Source organism: Herpailurus yagouaroundi, unplaced genomic scaffold (assembly GCF_014898765.1).
Source record: "Herpailurus yagouaroundi ecotype Mexico unplaced genomic scaffold, PumYag 77, whole genome shotgun sequence".
In the NCBI taxonomy this organism is placed as follows: Eukaryota; Metazoa; Chordata; class Mammalia; order Carnivora; family Felidae; genus Herpailurus; species Herpailurus yagouaroundi.
Genome location: NW_024412388.1, coordinates 12,368,964 through 12,387,611, shown reverse-complemented (window position 1 = coordinate 12,387,611; position 18,648 = coordinate 12,368,964). Strand labels below are relative to the sequence as shown.

Genomic DNA, 18,648 nt, shown 5'->3' with positions numbered 1-18,648 from the left:
ATTTTCATTCCATCTGAAATTTATTTTTGAGTATGGTGTGAAGTAGGGCTTCATGTCCATTTTATTCACATGTGATCACCATCTGAACACGGCTCTGTGTCCAAGTGCTCCTCTGTCCCACTGGTTTGCATTTAACCCTGCATCAATTTCATACCACCTCAAGTACTATGGCTTGAACAAAGTCCTGATATCTGGTACCATGAATACCTCCACCTTGTTCTCTCTCAAAAACGTCTTGGCCACTCTTGCCCTTTGCTCGTTCCTATGCCTTTTAGGATCAGCTCTATGAAGATCTATGAAAAAGTCATGTTGGAATTTGGGGGCACCTGGGTGGCTCAGATGGTTAAGCATCCAACTTTGGCTCAGGTCATGATCTCGGGGTTCGTGGGTTCGAGCCCCGCGTCGGGCTCTGTGCTGACAGCTCAGAGCCTGGAGCCTGCTTCGGATTCTGTGTCTCCCCCTCTCTCTGCCCTTTCCCTGCTCATTCTCTCTCTCTCTCTCTCTCTCAGAAATAAACATTAAAAAAAAAGTCATGTTGGAATTTTAATGGGCACGTAATTGAGTTTAGATTGTTTGATACTGTTCCAGGGCTCTTACATCTGTTCTAATGTTTTGTTTGTTACACTCTTCTTTCCCCTCTCTTTTTGTTTCAGTTTAAGTAATTTTTGTTGCCCTATCTTCAAGTTCACTGATTCTCTCTTCAGCTGTGTCAAGTCTACCAACGAACTCACCAAAAACAATTTTTTAATCTCTGTTACCATGAGTTTTAGTTCTAGCATTTCCATTTGACTCCTTTTTATAGTTTTTCTCTCTCTGTTGAAATTCCCCATCTATTCATTCGTGTTACTCATCGTTGCCTCTAGAGCCTTTAATGCATTCATCAAAATGAGTTCTCTTGTATGGAATTTATATATCAATCTGTGGATAATCAGCACAAAAAAATTTAAGGTGGAAAAGGCAAAGTCCAGTTCCATATCCACAGTATGCCTCCCTTTGCTTACAAAAGGGGGAATGTACAGATATGTGTGCATCCACTTGCATGAGCACAGCAGATCTCTGGAAGGATGCTAGGCTTGGGAATTAGAAGCCTTAGGTTGGAGGGAAGGAGGTTTACCTTTCAATATATACTCTTTTGTACCATTTGCGTTTTCTAAATGTACCTGTTGTATTTTAATTTTTATTTATTTTTTTAACGTTTTTATTTATTTTTTGAGACAGAGAGAGACAGAGCATGAATGGGGAAGGGTCAGAGAGAGGGAGACATAGAATCTGAAACAGCCTCCAGGCGCTGAGCCATCAACACAGAGCCCGACGCGGGGCTCGAACTCACAGACTGCGAGATCATGACCTGAGCTGAAGTCGGCCACTCAACCGACTGAGCCACCCAGGCGCCCCTTAATTTTTAAAAGAAAATGAGTTTATTTTTATAAAAAGACTCTCGCTCAATGTCATTCCCAACCATTCTCACTCTTGGCCAAGGCCCCAGCATGGCCCCCAACTTACCAACACAGGTGAGGTAGAGCACCGCATAGGCCAGGGGAAGGGGTTCGTGGCTGGAGTGGTAGGAAATCTGAACCTGTAGAGAAATGGGCCCGGAGTCAGGCCAGCTGAAGCCAATAGCCCCACCCCAAAGGACAGGTCTTGGGGAACCTAGCAAAGAAGAGAGGGAGTCTCGGGAACCTCTGTGCCCCGAAGTTGCGTTCACCAACCCAGCTCTTCCTTTAGCCTTCTCTGTGCCATTTATTCTTCCATGCCTTGGTTGGCCCATCTGTAAAATAGGAACCATCTGTGAGGGAGTCCCTGGAGACCTGGGTCCCGGTGCTACCAATGACTACCGTGCGATTTTCGGCAGGCCCCTCCTCCCCTTTGGATCTATGTCCTGCCATGTGCAAAATGAGGAGGTCTGACTGGGCAGGGTTTATGGATCCTCTCTTATCTGTGGGATTCAGACAGCCTTGGACTTGAGCCCAGCCCCTCTGGGTTCTGTGACCTTGGCCAAGGCCTTTCACCTTCCTGAGCTGTCTCGTTTCTTCATCTGCAGAACAACGGCCATACGTGTCCCTACCACAGACGATCATAGTGCCGCTTAGAAACAATACACGTACAAGACTCGCCCCGTAGGTAGTGCCCAAGAAATGCCAGCTATTATTAATAGCGGGCAGGCGGCATTGTGTGAGATGGTGCAGGGCTCTGGGCTCAGATTCTGAAGCACCACTTGTGAGTATCCCGGGAAGAGTCACTTGTCTTCGGGCCTCAATGTCCCCTGCTGTCAAGTGGGGATAATGATAGTTCCCACCCCAGAGGGTTGATTGCAGGGTGTGACCATCAAGGAAGGAAGGCGTGTGACGTGCTCAGCAGCAGCCTTGCCTGCAGCAAGGGCCCAGCTAAAAGGCCAGGCTGACAATGGCTGAGGATAACACAATTCAAGGCCCATGGATCAAAGCCCCTTCACCCACAGTCCTCCACTTGCACATTCCCTCCTGATGTGGGTCCCTGAGCTCAGCCAGAAGGTTCAGCAATCTTATAGAAGCCATTCACCCCTCAGTGCTGGGAGCCCCTAAATCCTGCAATTGCTGACCCCATGTGTCAAGCCGGAGCAACGATGCTGGCCTCAGCCATACAATTACCCGGCTCCGGGCCAAAGGTGCGGGAAGGGGAAGGACAGGACAATCCGACCCTCCTCGATCCCTCTTGTCCTTTGCATCTACACAGCCCACCAGCTCAGCCCCTCTTAGGCGCCCTCTCAGGCTGGCTGGTCCTCTGGCCCTGCCCCAGGGCCTCTGTCCTGACCCTCACCAACTCTGCTCCTCACTAGATCAGGCGCCTTCAGGTAAGCCGCACCTCGTTCTCAGTTTCCTCGTCTGCAAAATGAGTTCCTTGAGTCCTGCCCACCTGCGTCACAGCGCTCAGCGGAGAGGCTCGTCTCCGATACACAAATGGGAAAAAACTTGGGGGTGATGAAGGGAAATTTCTGGCAGGTCTGTGTCGAATACTCACTCTCTTACTGATGGGCTATGTGGCCCGGACAGAGGTACTCTGAACCTTGGTGGCCCCACCTGTGAAACGGGGATCAGACCCCGCCTCTCTGAGCTGTCGTGAGGGCTGGATGAGGTCATGGTGCCCAGTATGTGGCGTATGGTCAATGGTCTTAAAAGGATCCTTTCCTGAAACACTGCTCCTGACATGGGGTGGGAACCTGCCCCTCCCATGCCACAAGACCTGTCTCTCGTCACCCCTTTATGGGGGCATCAGCTGTGCCAAGCTCAAGGGCCACCCCATTTCTCCCATCTCTTATTCATTTTTTTTAAGTTTATTTATTTTAGAGAGAGAGTGAGAGCGAGGGGAGGAGGGACACAGAGAGAGAGAACCCTAAGCAGGCTCCCCACTGCTAGTCGGGAGCCCGAAGTAGGGCTCGGACTCACAAATCGGGAGATGGTGACCTGAGCCGAAATCAAGAGTCAGACGCTTAACCAACTGAGCCTCCCAGGCGTCCCTCTCCCATCTTGTAAATGCCCCCTGCCCCAGCCAGAGCACTGCCTACAGTCAGGGCTTGTTGAACTCGCCGTTGGTGGCTAAATGAGCCGAGAGGAGACGAAGGGAGGTTACGTGTCTCTGAGAAAGGGAACAGAGTCAGGAAAAGAACGGATTAGGAAAGATGAGGCACCCTGGAGAAGGGGGTCTCCCCAGGCGCCAGCATCCTCCTCCCATCTCTGCTCTCTCTCCTTCATCCAGAGTGACAGAGATCACCTACTCAGCCCTCAGCCTGCAGGTAGGGAAACTGAGGCCCGACCCAGAAAAGCTGGGACATCTCCCTTCACAGGGGTCTCGGGAAACAAGAAAGGAAACCAACGTTGGCTCATGTTCTGCCCCAGACAAACACCAGGAGGACGGTGCGGTGATCATTCCCATTTTACAGATGGGGAAACCGAGGCCCAGAGGGCTGATGTGACTTGCCAGGAGACACATAGCTTATGTCTGTAAGTCACAGAGCTGCCTGGTTCCAGGGCCGGGTGCTTACCCATCATGCTACCCCGGCATCTGGGTAAGCAGAGGGTGCTGGCCCTTGTGGAGCTAGCTCAGCGCCCCACCCCCACCCCAGCCCAGGGGACCTGCTCACATGACTGTCATTGAGGTCATTGCTGGGCGAGTTCATGACCACGATGATCTCCAACCCCGTATCAAAGTGCCACCGTCTGGCGTCTGCACGCTCCCGGCCCCTCTCCACACTAGGAGAGATGTAGACGTCCACACCGGGGGTCCCGTAGACCTCGAACATCTCTGTGCCCTCAGGTACCGACCTGGGAAAGACAAGAAGCCATGGGAAGGGCCAGAGGGGGCAATACTCGCTCAGATGCTTGAGCTCTGGAGCAAACTCTTGCTTCCTCCGGGAAGCCTTCCCTGACCACCCCAGGCCTCACATCCCCACAGCAAGTTCCTGGGAGTGAAGCCTGGACCCCACACAAGTGCATACACATTCCCACATTCTGTGTTCATTAACACTTCTCTCGGGAGCTTCTTTGCCTCCCAACAAAACTGCAAGCTCTTTGCAAGTTAGGACCAGTTGAATGCTCTATAATTCCCCGGTGCAGAGCTGGGCACAGGGAGCTCAGCAGACACCAGCCTGCAAACGGACCCCCTGCAATTCTGAGACCGTGGCTTTTTAGAAGATTAGTCTCCCTCCCCTCGGTCCATTGCAGCCCTCTTTAGCAGGCAGGAAGATGCCCCTGGGCTCTTCTCCAGGGAAGGGCATCCAATTTTGTGCAGTGCCCGCTGCGTGCAGAACCTTGTTGCCTAGCTCCTTGTATTCTTACAAGTCGGCCAAGTGAGCGGGTAGTATCATCTCTACTGGAAAGATGAGAAAGCGAGGCTCAGCGAGATCAAGCCCAAGGTCGCACAGCAGCCAACGGCACGGGCAGCTTTGCGCTCAGGGCTCCGACACAGAGCCCGAGTTCTTCCACGGCTCGGCAGGGTCACCGGGAAAACTTGGCCAGATCCAGTCAAGCAGGAGGGTCAAAAAGCCTATGTCGTCCGGCCCTGGGACGTGTTTCCCCCACTCCAGCTAGTCTGGGGGTCCTGTTCGAAATCATCCGTTCACCTTCTTACTGTCTATGGGGGGGTCTGGGGGCGCCCACTGTGCTCCGAAGCATTGCCAGGCTGTGGCGGGTACATTCACTACCCTCCGCGCCGTCCCGGAACCTTCGATCCCGCCAAGGAGTTAAGGACAGCACTGCCCAGGGCAGCCAGAGGGGGCTCAGGCTCACGAAGTCATTGGTCAGTGGGATCCCAGGTAGGGAGAGGCCACTGTGAGCCAGAGGGGACAGAGTGCTTCCTGGAGGAAGCAGCACATGGGGGCACTGGGGGATAGCAGTAGCTGACCCTTGTTGAGCTCTTGCTATACAGCCGGCCCTGCGGAAGGTTCTTCCGTGCGTGACATCACGCAATCCTCTCAATAAACCCAGGAGACTGAGTACTATCACTGTCTCCCATTTGACAGATGGGGAAACTGAGGCTAAGTAACCTGTCCCAGGTCATGGAGCTAGTAAATGGCCGGACTGGGGTCCCAGCCCAGGCCTTCCGGCTCCTGAGCGCATATCCTCACCTACCACCTCCCCAGGAGTAACGTCAATAATCGTAGCCCCGGAGGCTGCACGGTTGCCAAGGCAGGTCTCGGCTAGGCTTTTCCAAACAGGATTTGAATCGCCACCGTGGCCCTGGGAGGAGGGGATGATTACTCCCACGTACATGTGAGGGAACGGAGGCGCAGGATGGGCAAGAGACTTCCCCAAGGTTGCACAGCTGGCCGTTCAACTCCAGGCCCTTTCCTTGCCCCGCTCCGCTTGGAGGAGAGCAGACCTGCCTCAAGGCACCCTCTTTGCTCCTCTACCGGCAGGAGCCGGCTACTTCCCAAGGTGGCTCTTTGAGAAAAAGAGAAACAAGGCGAGCCCAAGCTCTTCTTCATCAGGCGGGGCCAGTGCATGACCCTGCCAGGCGTCCTCACCAGCCGACACGCCCGCTTCTCCTCCCAGGCAGGGCAGCTACGTTGAGCAAATAAAAATAGAGAACACCCAGGTGGACTGGAATTTCAGATGAGCAACAAATAATTGTTTTAGTATGAGGATGGCCCGTGCGATATTTGGGATATGCTAGAAAAAATATATTCACTGCTTATCTGGGTTTCAAACTTAACTAGGCATCCTGGGTTTTATCTGACAACCATAGTTCCAAAGCCTGTAATTTCTGGGGCTGGTGGTGCCCTCTGCCCTGTGATGCCCCCGGGTGTGTGGGCCAGCCCGTCATGGGACATAGAGAAGCTGGACAGAGAGGCACAGGGACACAGAGACAGAGAGAGACAAAGAGATATGGAAAACCCCAGAAAAAAACGGAGAGCCACCGGGAGACACATGGAGACAGACCGGGTGTGAAGGGACTCGGCCACCCCAGGATGTACCCTGAGCCCCACAGCCCGCGGCGCCTCGCCTCCAGCTCCCCGGGAGGCTCGTAAACTCTTTAGGGAAATTCTCCTACCCGTCAGCTGCTGTTTGGACCCCAGGGGCCCACGAGCTGGAGCTGAGCACCTTCGATGGTCCTTCTGGTGTGGAACCCCACCCAGCTCCCCGGCCCCAGGCCCTGGGCTTGGGGTGTCTCTGCCCAGCCCCCTCGCACCTCCCTGGGTGGGGCACCAGGGGATCCCTGATGAAGATCGCTTCTGGCCCGGGGTGAAGAAGCTGGGAGCTCAGCGGTGCCAGGACCAGAGTCAAGAGTCAGGTCCTAGACCGGGCTGGGTCGCGTGTAAGCCAAGTGACTCTGAACAAATCACCTCGCCTCCCTATAAAGTGGGATAATGACACCGACTTGGTCGACCTTATGGGCAATTGCAAAGCTCAGACACGATAACGGGAAGGGCTTGGAAAACCGCCCACCCAGGACGGGGGAAGGGGTTCTTACAGTAAATTAGGAAGCAGGAAATGGGCAAATGGAGGCAGTTTGAGAGGGTGGGCTGGGGGTGGGGGGTGGTTCTGGGGACAGCTTCCTGGAGGGAGGCAGGGGAACCAAAGACAAGGAGGAGATGTGTCTCAGGGGAAGGCATTTTCCCGGTGGAGCCTTAGGAGGTCAAGGGTAAGTGCGGGCTGTGAGGAGCTCCTTTCATTTCACTCCTTTGTAACGAGGATCCAGCGAAGGTTCTTGATCAGGAGGGACTAAGCCTGCAGTTGCTGAACCTTTCAAATCCCAGCCCCACTACTCGCCAGGTGTGTGACCGTGAGGGAGAGGCTCGGCCTCCCCCTGCCTCAGCGTCTCCATCTATAAAGCGGAGAAGATGAAAGGAATCAGTGTGCATCCAAGATCAGCGAAAGTTGGGGACGCCTGACCAATGCCTCACTTCACTCCGGAGAAACTGAGGCCCAAGAGAGAAGGGACTAGAAGTAGGGCTCCAGACTCCTGGTCCAGTGCTCAGGCCCCATCAGGGAAGCTGTTAGGACGATCAAGGGGGTGGCTGCTGGGAGAAGAGCCTGCATCAGACGTGGGAGGGTCTGGATTTCCCATCGCACGGAGGACAGGAGGAGAAGCCAGAGGCTCACCCAGACGGAGTTCTTCCTCCGGTCGGGCCCCCTGCGCTGCCAGCACGCTGCTCTAGACAGTGCCCCAGCCCAGCCCTGGGGGCTTCGGGCTCGCCCCCGCCGAGGCCGTCCATGCCCAGAACATTCCAAGGCCTTTCCTCGCACACGGTGGTCCCGGCCAGCCCGAGGGCCCAACGACTCTGCCCGCACTGCCAGCCTGGGAGGTGGCGAATGGTGGGTAAAACGTTGTAGGGTGACCCGGGACCGGGGTGCTTCCTGGGGCGCGGGACTTCCAGTGCTAAAATCTAGAAGGTCTGGGGCAAACCGGGACAGCTGGTCAGCCTCACGGTGGCCAACCTCAGACCCACCCGTTGGAAATGCAGATTCCAGAACCAGATATGCTGTAGGCAGGGCCCTGGAACCTGCGCTTTAAGCCATGCCGATGCCCAGTGACGTCTGAGAACCACGGCTAAGGGTGGGCTGTGTCCCCACGCGTCGTGGGAATCACAGCGCGAGCCCACCCCCTCCTGGGAGTCAAGTCAGGTCTCCCTTGAGGCTCTGTGTCACCCCTTCAATGCTGAGGACACAGATGGTGACAGAGGCAGTCCCCACAGGCACACAACATCGGTACTATTATCCCCACTTTACAGATGAGGAAACAGGCTCAGAGATGACAGGTGATCTGCCCAACGTCACACAGCTGGCAGGTGACAGAGCCAGGACTCACATCTGACTCTGCCCCCCCCCTCCCCTGCACACCCAAGCCCATCCTCTCCTTTCATGGGCCCAGGAGCCTTGGCCTCTGCAAAAACAAAACCAGACACTGCAGAGCCGAGAAACGGATGGGAGAGGTCTTTGGGGCTGGAAACAGGTTGACAAGATGACCGCCATGGTCCCCACCGACACGGCCCATGGGGATGAAGTAGACCAAGGCTCAGACGGCTCAGGCTCTCGTGGCAGCACCAGCTGCCTCCCCCTGCTCAGCGGGGTCCCCAGATCCCACCTCCGTCGGCCTCGCCACCACCAGGGTCAAGAAGACCACCTCCCCTCCTTAGTCCCAAGTCCGTGCCGCCCCTGGGGAATGGCGGCCACATGAACCCTCTTCCCGAAGCCCAGATGGTTAAGAGAGTCGATGATGCACCAGCCTCCCGGGACCCGGCTCTGCCCGGGCAGGTTGGCGCGCTCACCTAACACGAGCCAGTCGAAGGAGGAGAGCCGCTTTGTCAAACCAGGGGGGGGCGCTCAGACGCCTCCACGAGTAGAGCTCGAAACCCACTGATCTGTGCCAGCCTCTTCGGGGCACATGTGGGGAAACTGAGGCCCAGGAAGGAGCAGAAAAGGGCGGCAGAGCTGGGACGAAAACTCGGGGTACCTGGCCCCCGGGTGCCCTTTACCTTTTCACTCCATTGAACTGCCTCTGCTGAGCCAGAGGTGACACGAGTTGTTGGCTGGTCCAACTAGGGCAGCGGTTTGCCACCCTGGCTGCACATTGATCCCCGGGGCACGACTCACCACACCCATGTGTCAGTCTTCCTTCCCTTTCCCCACCGCCCTCCCCCCGCCCCCACGCCGTGAAACCCTGCTCGGGAAAGTAAAGCCCCCTTATCAAGTCTGGGCCACCTCCAACTCAATGGAAGGCAAGAAGACAGAGTTTTGTCCATTGCCACAGAGTGCCCCAATGAGTCTTGCCTGTGTTCATCCTTCAAGGCTCTGGTTGGGACCCTTCCTCCGGGAAGCCTGCCCTGACCACTCAGTTTATGTTCATTCCTCTTGTCTCATCTCCCAGTTTGGTTCAGAGGTGGCTCCCTTGTCTATGGCAGGCCTGGGGACACTTGAGGTGGTCCAAAGGGCCAGGACAGAGCCTCAAAATGATGATGGTGATAGCGGTGGCAGTTACCATGAATGAGTGTCCCCCACATGCCAGGCATCCCCAACATGCTCTACACACACGATCTCATCCCATCTCCCCACTCCCTTGAAGTGAAGGCCTAAGTGTTTGGGTTGCATCCTGGCTCGGCCGCTCCTCACAGGCTGTGTGACATGGGGCAAGTTACTTAACCTCTCTGTGCCTCCGTTTCCTCATCTCTGAAATGGGGGTGATGATAGAGCATCCACCTGGCAGAATCGTGAGAATGTTACTATATACAAAGCGCTTGGGGCAGTGGCTGCTGTGGAGCAGTCTGTAAGGATCTTCACTGACAACATTGTCTCCGTCCTCCGGAGGAGGATACAGAGAGGTTAAGTGATGCTCCCCAAGTCAGACAGCTGCTAGGTCCCAGAGCCAGGGCTGAGCCAGCACACCCACCGCCCCTTCCCTGGTGGGCCCACGGTGCGGGCACCCAGGAGGGCTGAGTCACGACATCTCCAAGCCGGAAGGGACATAGAGCTAAGCTGGTCCTGCTCCCCCTGCAAGACAGGAATCCGTCCGGGAGAGGTCCAGCCTCTGCAAGAACTCTGAAGGGACAGATTCTCAGACAGCGGGGACCGTGCCTCCTTGCTCAGTATTGTGTCCCCGTGCCCGGCCCTCACCAGACGCCAAAGAAGTACTTGATGAATGTGTGAGCGAGTGAACTGACAGCTCTCCACCTGTCCCCCAAGGTGGCCCAGGCACAGAGGCCCAAGAATCCTTCCTTTGAGGGTGCCTGAGGCTCTGCCTCGCACCCTGGGGCCGTCCCCCCCACAGCCTCCTCTCCGAACCCCAACACGGCCCGTCCATTCACAGAACCCCAAGACACTGCTGCCTTTGCCTCCTAGCCCTGATTCGTACCCCCTCCTCGAAGGAGGCCCTGCAGGGGAGGAGCCAGCCCTGGCCTTCCCAGAGCAGGTCAAACCAGGGGCACATCTGCCCGATGGGCATGAGGCTGCCAACACAGGTGAGTCACCCCCATGGGCACACGGCGCTGGAGGAGGAGGAGGTGGCGCCAGGCAGCGTGGACGCCCATCCTCCCGTGTCACTCCTGACACGGCTCCTGTGGCTGTCCCTCCTCCAAATCCCCTTCCTAATTCTCACCCTCCACCCACACCCAACCAGGCTTCAGCTCCTGGTACCTAGCTGTGCTGGGCCTGCTCCGGACTTGGTTCCCTCCCCTAACCAGCCCCTCACCCCTTTACATCTAATGTCCTAGGACCGCCCCCGTCTCTGATTTCAACTAAGTCCTCTCCAATTCGTACAGTCTTGTTCTGGGATACTGGTCCTCAACTGGGATCGGTTCCCCCCCCCACACACACACACACACCGGGCACGTTTGGCAACGCCTGGAGACATTTTTGGCCATCGCAAGTCAAGGTGTGCTTCTGGTATCTAGTGAGTAGAAGCCAAGGGCACTGCCCGACGGCTCACAGGGCAGGGTGGGAGACCTGAGACATGGGAACAGTGACACGCTTCTGCCTCCTCCCCTCCCAGCCCCCTGACTACCTGTCAGCCTTGGAGCTGGGACCCCTGGAGGCTCCCCAAAAGGCTAAGTAGCCAGCTCCCTGGGGGTTCCCAGAACCCAGCTCCTGAAACCCTGCCCAAACTCTCCTTTTCTGCCTGAGAGAGAGAGAGAGAGAGAGAGAGAGAGAGAGAGAGAAGGTGGGGCCTCACCTCCAGCCACTGGCTCTAAGGACACGGCCATGGCACACAGTAGGAGCCTAACGTGTGGGCTCTGAATGGCTGGAGGAAACCAGATCCTTCTTCTCCAAGTGGCAGACAGCTAAAAGCATAAGACACTTGACCATGGGAGTGGGGGGGAGGGGGGTGTTAAATCCTGGCGTTGACGCTTAGTAACTGTTTGACTTGAGCAAATGGCTCGCCCTCGCTGTGCTGTAGTTTCCCCATCTGTCAAATGAGAAGCTAGTAACAAACGTAGCTCATGGGGTGTCGTGAAGGCTAGATTCGAGCGTTAAAGTTCGAGAAGATTGCCAAGCTTAAAACAGTGCTCGGCACATAGGAAATGCTACGTAAGCATAAATGATTTCTTAAAAAATGACACTCGCTGTTTGCAGAGCTCCTAGGCTGGGGACCAGGACAAGGGGAATACACCTCTTCCTATTTGTATGTATCCAGCCTGCAGGGTCCTCCAACGTGCCCAGCACCCTCAAAGGCCCTTGGACCAGAGCTCAAACACTGCAAACCTCTCTGTCCCCCATGCAGTCTCCCACACTCCACTCCCCTGGCTTGGGGGAGGGAAGCGGAGCCAGGCCTGAGCCCCGAGGAAACCCTGTACAGCGCACCAGACCAGCCCAAGGGGCTCAGCACCAAGGGCCTGCAGACCCCCAGGCCTCTGGCTCTTACCCATAAATGTCCACGAGGGTCTCCACGCCAGCCACACACACGGCGCTGGTGGGATGCTCCAGGGACACACGCACAATCCTCTTCATTGACATGCTGGCCTTGGACCCGGACTTGAGCCACCAAAGCCAACACTGCCTCCCAGAGCCCTTGGCGTGTGGTTTAAAAGACCTTGGCCCCGCCTCTCCAGCCCGGGGTGCTAGCTCATTGGCTCCAGTCCTGGAAGCCCAGCCCCTTCCCAGAGCTAGGAGCACAGGATTGGCCAGGAGGGAGCCATCGTTTGCATATGAACCTGTTGCTCCGCCCCCAGCACGGAGGCAGTTCCTTTCTCTAAGGGAGCGTGTCCCAACAGGCACCTGGCCGGGGCACCGGGGCACTGGGGGGATGGGGAAGGCAGAGAGGTGGAGATGACCTGGGCCTCTTTCTCGACTTTCCACGCTCTTCCTTCTCACCCCCTTTCCTGCCTTTTCCGAGATGATACAGTTAGAGGGGAGCTTCTCTACCCTGCTGGAGGAGCTGGTGCAAACGCAGATTCCCAGGCCCCGCCTCCAGGTCTGACGCCGCAGGTTAGGGGTGCGGCCTCACAACTGGATTTTTTGTATAAACACCCCAAAGCATTTTGAGAAACTGAGAAACACCGGCTTTTTTCTTACGAGCATGGAGTGTATTAGCAGGACTGGATTTCAGCCCTAGGTCAACCACACATCCTTGCTGTGCGGCTGCGGACAAGTCACTTCATTGCTCTGTGCCTCACTTGTTGCTTCTGAAAATGGCTCTTGCGAGGCTTAAATGGACGACGTGGGTAGAGCTCTAGTGTGGAGCTTGGCGTTATTCTATTACTGGCGTTGTCATTATTTTCACATGCCAAACACTTGTGGAAGGGGTGGGTGGTGAGGGTTAAATCCCTCTCTGGCCAGGAAGAGCTTAGAATGTGGGCGTAGGAAGGCTCATTTGTCAGGTGGGGAAACTGAGGCCAGAAGGGGGCATTCGGCCACCTGAAACAGCAGGAGCAAGGGCTCTGGGGAGAGGAGCCTTGGGTTCGGATCCAGACTCCACCATGCACCGGCTCTGTGGCCTGGGGGGTGGGGGGAGGGTTAACGTTCCCTCTTAAGCCTTGGTTTCCTCATCTGTAGAGAATGAGGCTGATCACTAGCCTGCTAGAGATAATGGCGGGGACACACCCTGCCCGGCCAGGCTCCAAAGGTGCTGAATAGAAACTTCCTCCCTTCTCTCTGGACGTGCTGCCAGTCTGAGACAGGGCGGGGACCAGGACCTGCTCCCCAGGGTCCCCAGTGGGTGCACTCCTAGCAGTTCACGGATCTCAGCGGGACTCTAAGCCTGGTGCTCTTTTACCCAAGAGTCTGGGAAGGACGTTCTCAAGGAGAGCTGTTGGGCTGCTGGCTTCAGTCACCGCTTTACTTTTTCGGCTACAAAATGGCTTGCTGGCCAACTCACCTCTGGGTAAGAGTCAGGGCTCAGGAGGAAGCCCCAGTCTCCCTACCTGCTTATGAACCTAGTTGGGAAATAGATCCAGAAAGTGGAGGCTTCCCCCTGGCCACTGGACCACCGTGCTGGGGGCCGGACCAGCCTCTGGCTCGGGGCCCTGTCTCTCCCTTTGGAAATAGACCCGTGCCTTCACCTCCCCCCAGTTAATACCAGCGTTTAGAAACACATCTGGCATTCATTCAGACTAAAGTGTCAGTGGCTGATAGGCAGCATCTTTTTGCCTGAGTCCACAACAAAAGGTAAAAGAAAGTGACTGAGTGAGTGAGTGAGTGAGCGACCGGCAAAGGGTTCAATCGAGGCAGGAGGCAGCGTGTAGGATGCGAGGGATAATACTTTCAGGCCCCTGAGATCAGACCGCCGGGTAGCTTGGTAACTTTGGAGGCAGGAATGAAAGGCAATCATAGTGGCCTTTGGCCCTGGACACAGGTCCCGCTGGAGAATCTCCCACCTCTGCCAGTAGGGCCCAGCACACCTGTCCTCTGAGGGCTGGAAGAGATAGCCCAAGGAAGGGAGAAGAGGTGACGAGGTAGGACCCGCCCCTCGCCTGATGCCCATCTCAGCGGGGCAGTTGGCCTCAGAGCCACGGGCCTGTGCCAGCCATCCTGCTGAATCAGCCTGCCTGGCCGGCACTGGCCCCGGGGGTTGTCCCAGCCAGCAGAAGCTAAGCCAAGGAGCTGGCGGCTTGGGGGGGGGGGGGTAGAACTAGGATAGGGCTCCCCTCCCCTCCCCACTCCTCCCCACAGCCCGACAAACAGAAGCTGAGGAGGCAGCCACTTGAAGAAACGCACGTTGACATTTTTATTAATCAGGTAGGAGGCGATCCATCACCCGGAACATTCTCAGAGGGGACATCGGGCTCTCCGACAGCTCCAGAAGCAATTCCAGGGCTTCCCACGCTCAGCGCAGGTCCAGAAGGCTTGCTCCCCACCCTCCCCATCTCTCTGCAACCTCCCTCCACCCACAGCCTTTCCCTGGGGAACCCCAACCCTGGCCGCATGCCCGTGGGCCCCGAAGGGCCTCCTTGCCGTCTTGGCTGGGGCTGGGCTGGGTCATGGTTACGAGCAGAAAGTACAAATGTTAGACCAGGAGTTGGCACGTGGGGTCCCACAGAGTCTTCCAGAAGGGGAAGAACCCGGGTATACCCCCCGCCCCCCACCAGCCACCTGAAACCAGAGCAGCTCTGTCTTATCCATCTCACGCGTCGGGTGTCCACGGCAGCCTTGCCAACTGTTCCGTGGCTAACAGAGTTTGACCGTGGAGGGCTGGCTCAGTCTCGGTCTTCCCAGGGGCCACTGAAAATCTAGGAGGCGTTGGGAGGCCCAGGGCTGATAGCCACCGCGATGGCCCCAGGGGCAATGGCGGGGAGAGGGCAGGCTGGCCACCTCGCGCCCCTGCGTGCCTGGGACAGGGGTCACCTCTCACCTGGCACTGGCCAAGCCCGGGCACGTCCCCGTGACCCCACCTGGGGCCAGGCTATTAACGTCCCCTCACCCCCATGGCAGCTCTGTGCCCTGTATGGGAGGGGACACAGGCCTGCCGTGGGGGTTTCCTCACAGGCAAAACCCAGGCTACGGGCAGGGTCTCCGGGTTGCTGAGAGCGACTGGGCAAGCCTTCCCTCCCACGGCCTGCAGGGCGAAGGGGAATAATTAAAGACTATTAAAGGAAATTAAACCCCACCCTCCGAGATAACCTAATGGCTCCTCCCCACCCACCCTCTTCTAACATCTGGGCTCCTATCCCCTGTGACATCTGGAACGGCCAGCCCCCTTCACATCCAGAGTCCAGAATCGGAAGCGGGGAGACCTAAGACACAGAGGCCAGGCCCCGCCGTTTGTCCTCATGCCTCGGCCCCCTCCACCATCCTGGCCTCCCGCCTGCCAGCCTTCCTCGCGTGTGCCCTCCTGAGGCCTCTCTCTGGCCTCTCAGCGTTTCGGGGCGGAAGCAGCCAGCACTCGTAATTAAAGGCCTTCTACACAGGTAACAAGCACCCTTCTGAGGACGGAGTCAGGTATTAAAGGGTTTTTGTTGCCTTTTCTTTTGAAAGCAGGCCCCCAGATGCTAGGTTTTCCCGTCCTTATTTGCCTCTATAAATATGGCTGAGGGGTGCTGGGAGGTCACATCTTGCGGGTCCCCTGCAGGAGAGGACAGCTGGTCGGGAAAAGAGGCTGCCTCGCCTCCCTGCGCCTGCTCTTACAAGAACCACAGACGGCCTGGACCCAGGCCCCTGCCTCTGAGCCCAGGCCCCATGGATGCCGTTCCCGGTGCAGACCCGCGAGAGGAATATGAGAACAGAGGGAGAGCGACTCAAAGTCGGGCACAGCCACGGCCACACGCGGCTGCCCTTGAACGTGCTGAGGCCGTTGCTCTTTTCCAGAACCTCTGGGAGTGGCGGATCGGGAAGAGGGAGGGAGGAATGAGGACGGTCCCTCTAGGGCTGTGCAGGCCACTCCAGAGGTGAGGGTGCAGGCGTCCGTTGCTGCGTCCCGGGGCCTGCGGTGGCCAGCACGTTCTCAGGCACTCGAGGAGAAGCGCCCAAGGCTCCCCCACGAGGACAGGGGCCGGGTGGAAGTTCCTCGCCCCCTTCCCTGGTGGGGCTCCCCGGCAGGTGGGCAGAGAGGACGGCGGGTGGAGGGGGGCTCAGGGCACCATGTGCCACCACTTGAAGGAGAAGGGCTGCCGGCGCACGTTGGTGCCACAGTGGATCTCCCCCAGCAGCTCGTGGTAGGACAAATAGTCGTCGATGAAGATGCAGCGGAGGCCCAGCGGCTCCAGCAGGGACCGCACCTTCTCCTCCAGGCAGCAGCGGCCGTCGATGATGGGCCCGAAGGGCTTGGGGATGCCCAGGTGCTTGCCTAAGACCACCATGTTGACCTGTAGACGAGAGGAGGCAAGAGGGAGACAAGAGGGACCCATCCCCAGGTCCCCACCCTCCCCAGCATGCCCGGGCCACCAGGACTGGCGCTGCCTCTAAAACTAGGGTCCATGAAGAGAAGAAATGGATTGACGGTTGGAAGAGAGGATTCATACCAGGTAGGGCTGCCAGTAACATGCATGGTGACTCTGTACGAATGAAAGTCACCCCTTCCTCCCACGCTGTCTTCCATCCATCGGAAAGTTGTCGGGACAATTCAGGGCAAGATTTTACCTTCCTCTGCCAGAAACCTTGTACAGCAGCTATCTACAAGGTCGATGGTGTGAATGTCTTTCTAGGTTTGGTGCACTTGTACAGTGCACAGCCTGCTTCACTCTCCCCGGAAGCCCTGATCGTCGTTACGGTTTACCGAACATCTCCTGCGCGCCAGATACGTCATCGCTATGCCTCACAGCCTCCCTGCGAGTCGGTGGCAGGGAAAGGTTAAGTGACATAATCCAGGCCACACAATCAGAGAATGGGGAGACTGAACTTTGACGTGGGGCCAACTCACGCCCAAACCCATGCTCTTCATATGCTGCCAGAGTGTGGCACGGTGGCTGCCTGGGGAGCTGAGGAGTTGGGACAAGGGGCTGGGAGCCCTTGGGGGCGCCTGTGTCTCCAGTGGCACGTCTGCGTCCCCGGCTGGGGGGCCCTAACACTGGGGAAGGGACGTCTCCCCAGGGCAGGGTATGGAAGTGTCTTAGAGAAAACCTCGGCCCCAGACGGGTGGCCAGAGGAGCTGTCCTTGGTGTTCAAAGGGGATACGCTGAACCTGCTGTCTGGAGGGGAGGGCTGGGTCATCTCAGCATGGGGTGGCCTGCCCTGGGCTCTGTGCCCTCACGCTCTCCATGCTCTGGCCCCTCGCCCTCCAGACTGCCCTGCAGGGCCATCCACAGCTGGGATCAACATGACCCTGGAGGGTCCTCTGAGGGGAGCCAGGCCCGTTTCTTCCCACATGAGGACTCAGGAGCCTGGAGGCCACTCACTTGCTGGATGACCTCAGGGGAGTCAACCACTCTCCTCTGAGGGCCCGTTTCTTCATCTGACAAACGGGTTAACTGAGTTCCCTGTGGGCTCTTCCAGTGAGGACATACCGGGCTCCTTCAGCAGGGTCTGGGTGGGAGCCGAGAGATTCCCACAGAGGGGGGCTTCCAGCCGGTGTGGGCAAGGCCACCGCCCAGAGAGGGCCGGCCAGGGTCATGGGCTCTGGCCAGAACAAGAGCCAGGCCGCCCCCTCAGCACCCCCCTGTCCAATGGGGCAGCCACTGGCCACACGTGGCTGTCAAAATTTAAATTAAACAGAAACATAAAGTTCGTCCTTCGGCCACACTAGTCACATGTGAAGACCCCCATCGCCACATGTGGCTTGGTGGCTCCCCTGTCCCATCGTGCAGACAGAGAACGTTTCCGTCGTCCGAGAAAGTTCTCACAGGCAGCACCGCCTTGGAGGGTCGGTTCTCAACCAGGGCGATCCGGGCCCCAGGGCATTTCGGTTGTCACAGCGAGAGGAGAGCGGCTGACACCCAGTGGGCAGTGGACAGGGATGCCACCGCCATCCTGCGATGCACAGGACGGGGCCCCCACGACAAAGGAGTCAGGCCCAGACATCAGTAGAGCCGAGGTCCTGCCTCTGCCAAGACCCCGCAGCGAGGAGTCAGGAGTGCGGGGTCCCGGCAGGGAAACCCTGCCCTGTCACCGTGCCTGCAATCAGGACCTCAGGACCCGCTCCCAACCCTTCGCTTGGCCGGTGCCGGTGCCGGGGGCGGGGGGGGCGAGGGGACTCCAGTTACAGGCCCCAGGCTGAAGAGGGAGGGTCTCCCATCCTGGGCAACCAAGCCACGAGGGGCCAACAGCCTGACATCCCTTCCCAAAGGCGTTAATGGTCGTGCAGCCGATAGCATCACCAGGCCCCTCCCAGAGGCCACACAGGTGACATCACAGCTGTGCATCAGCTGTCAGCTGCCTGACTTAATGACAGCCAGGGAGGCAGCCACCGTGGGCCCGCCTGCCCGCCTCAGGAGCCGCACCGGGGAGCAGCCGGTGGGGTGCGGAGCAGAGCAGGCGGCTGGGCCCCCCCCCCCCCCGGAGTGAGAGCCGGAAACCCTGAAACCGAAACAGCCTTCCTGTCTCGACTTGGAAGGGAAACAAAAAGCCCTCAGTGGTGGGGGCCGCCCTGGGCACTGACCCATGTTCAACAGCATCCCTGGCCTCCACCCACTGATGCCAGTAGGCCACCTCCCTCCAAAACAAGCAAGAAAACCTGGAAGGCAGAATCGCCCCAGTGGAGACCCCCCCCCCCCGGGGGGGGGGGTCGGGTACCTGCACAAAAAGCAAACACACACCGGGGCGCCTGGGTGGCTCCGTTAAGCGTCCAACTCTCGATTTCGACCCAGGTCGTGAT

The 18,648-nt window shown here is 57.6% G+C and overlaps 2 protein-coding genes across 2 annotated transcripts in view; both read right to left on the bottom strand.

Moving 5' to 3' along the window:
• PADI3 (peptidyl arginine deiminase 3) overlaps positions 1-11,951 on the bottom strand; it is a 31,374-nt gene extending 19,423 nt beyond the window's left edge. Inside the window, exons 1-3 of the mRNA XM_040462583.1 lie at positions 11,830-11,951; positions 4,118-4,298; positions 1,504-1,576 (exon numbers count right to left, since the gene is read on the bottom strand). Of these exons, the coding sequence (XP_040318517.1) occupies positions 1,504-1,576; positions 4,118-4,298; positions 11,830-11,921 (346 nt within the window). The 5' untranslated portion in view covers positions 11,922-11,951. The remainder of the gene's footprint in view (positions 1-1,503; positions 1,577-4,117; positions 4,299-11,829) is intronic.
• Positions 11,952-15,048: 3,097 nt separating this feature from the next.
• PADI1 (peptidyl arginine deiminase 1) overlaps positions 15,049-18,648 on the bottom strand; it is a 38,181-nt gene continuing 34,581 nt past the window's right edge. The window contains exon 16 of the mRNA XM_040462593.1: positions 15,049-16,204. Within this exon, the coding sequence (XP_040318527.1) occupies positions 15,971-16,204 (234 nt within the window). The 3' untranslated portion in view covers positions 15,049-15,970. The remainder of the gene's footprint in view (positions 16,205-18,648) is intronic.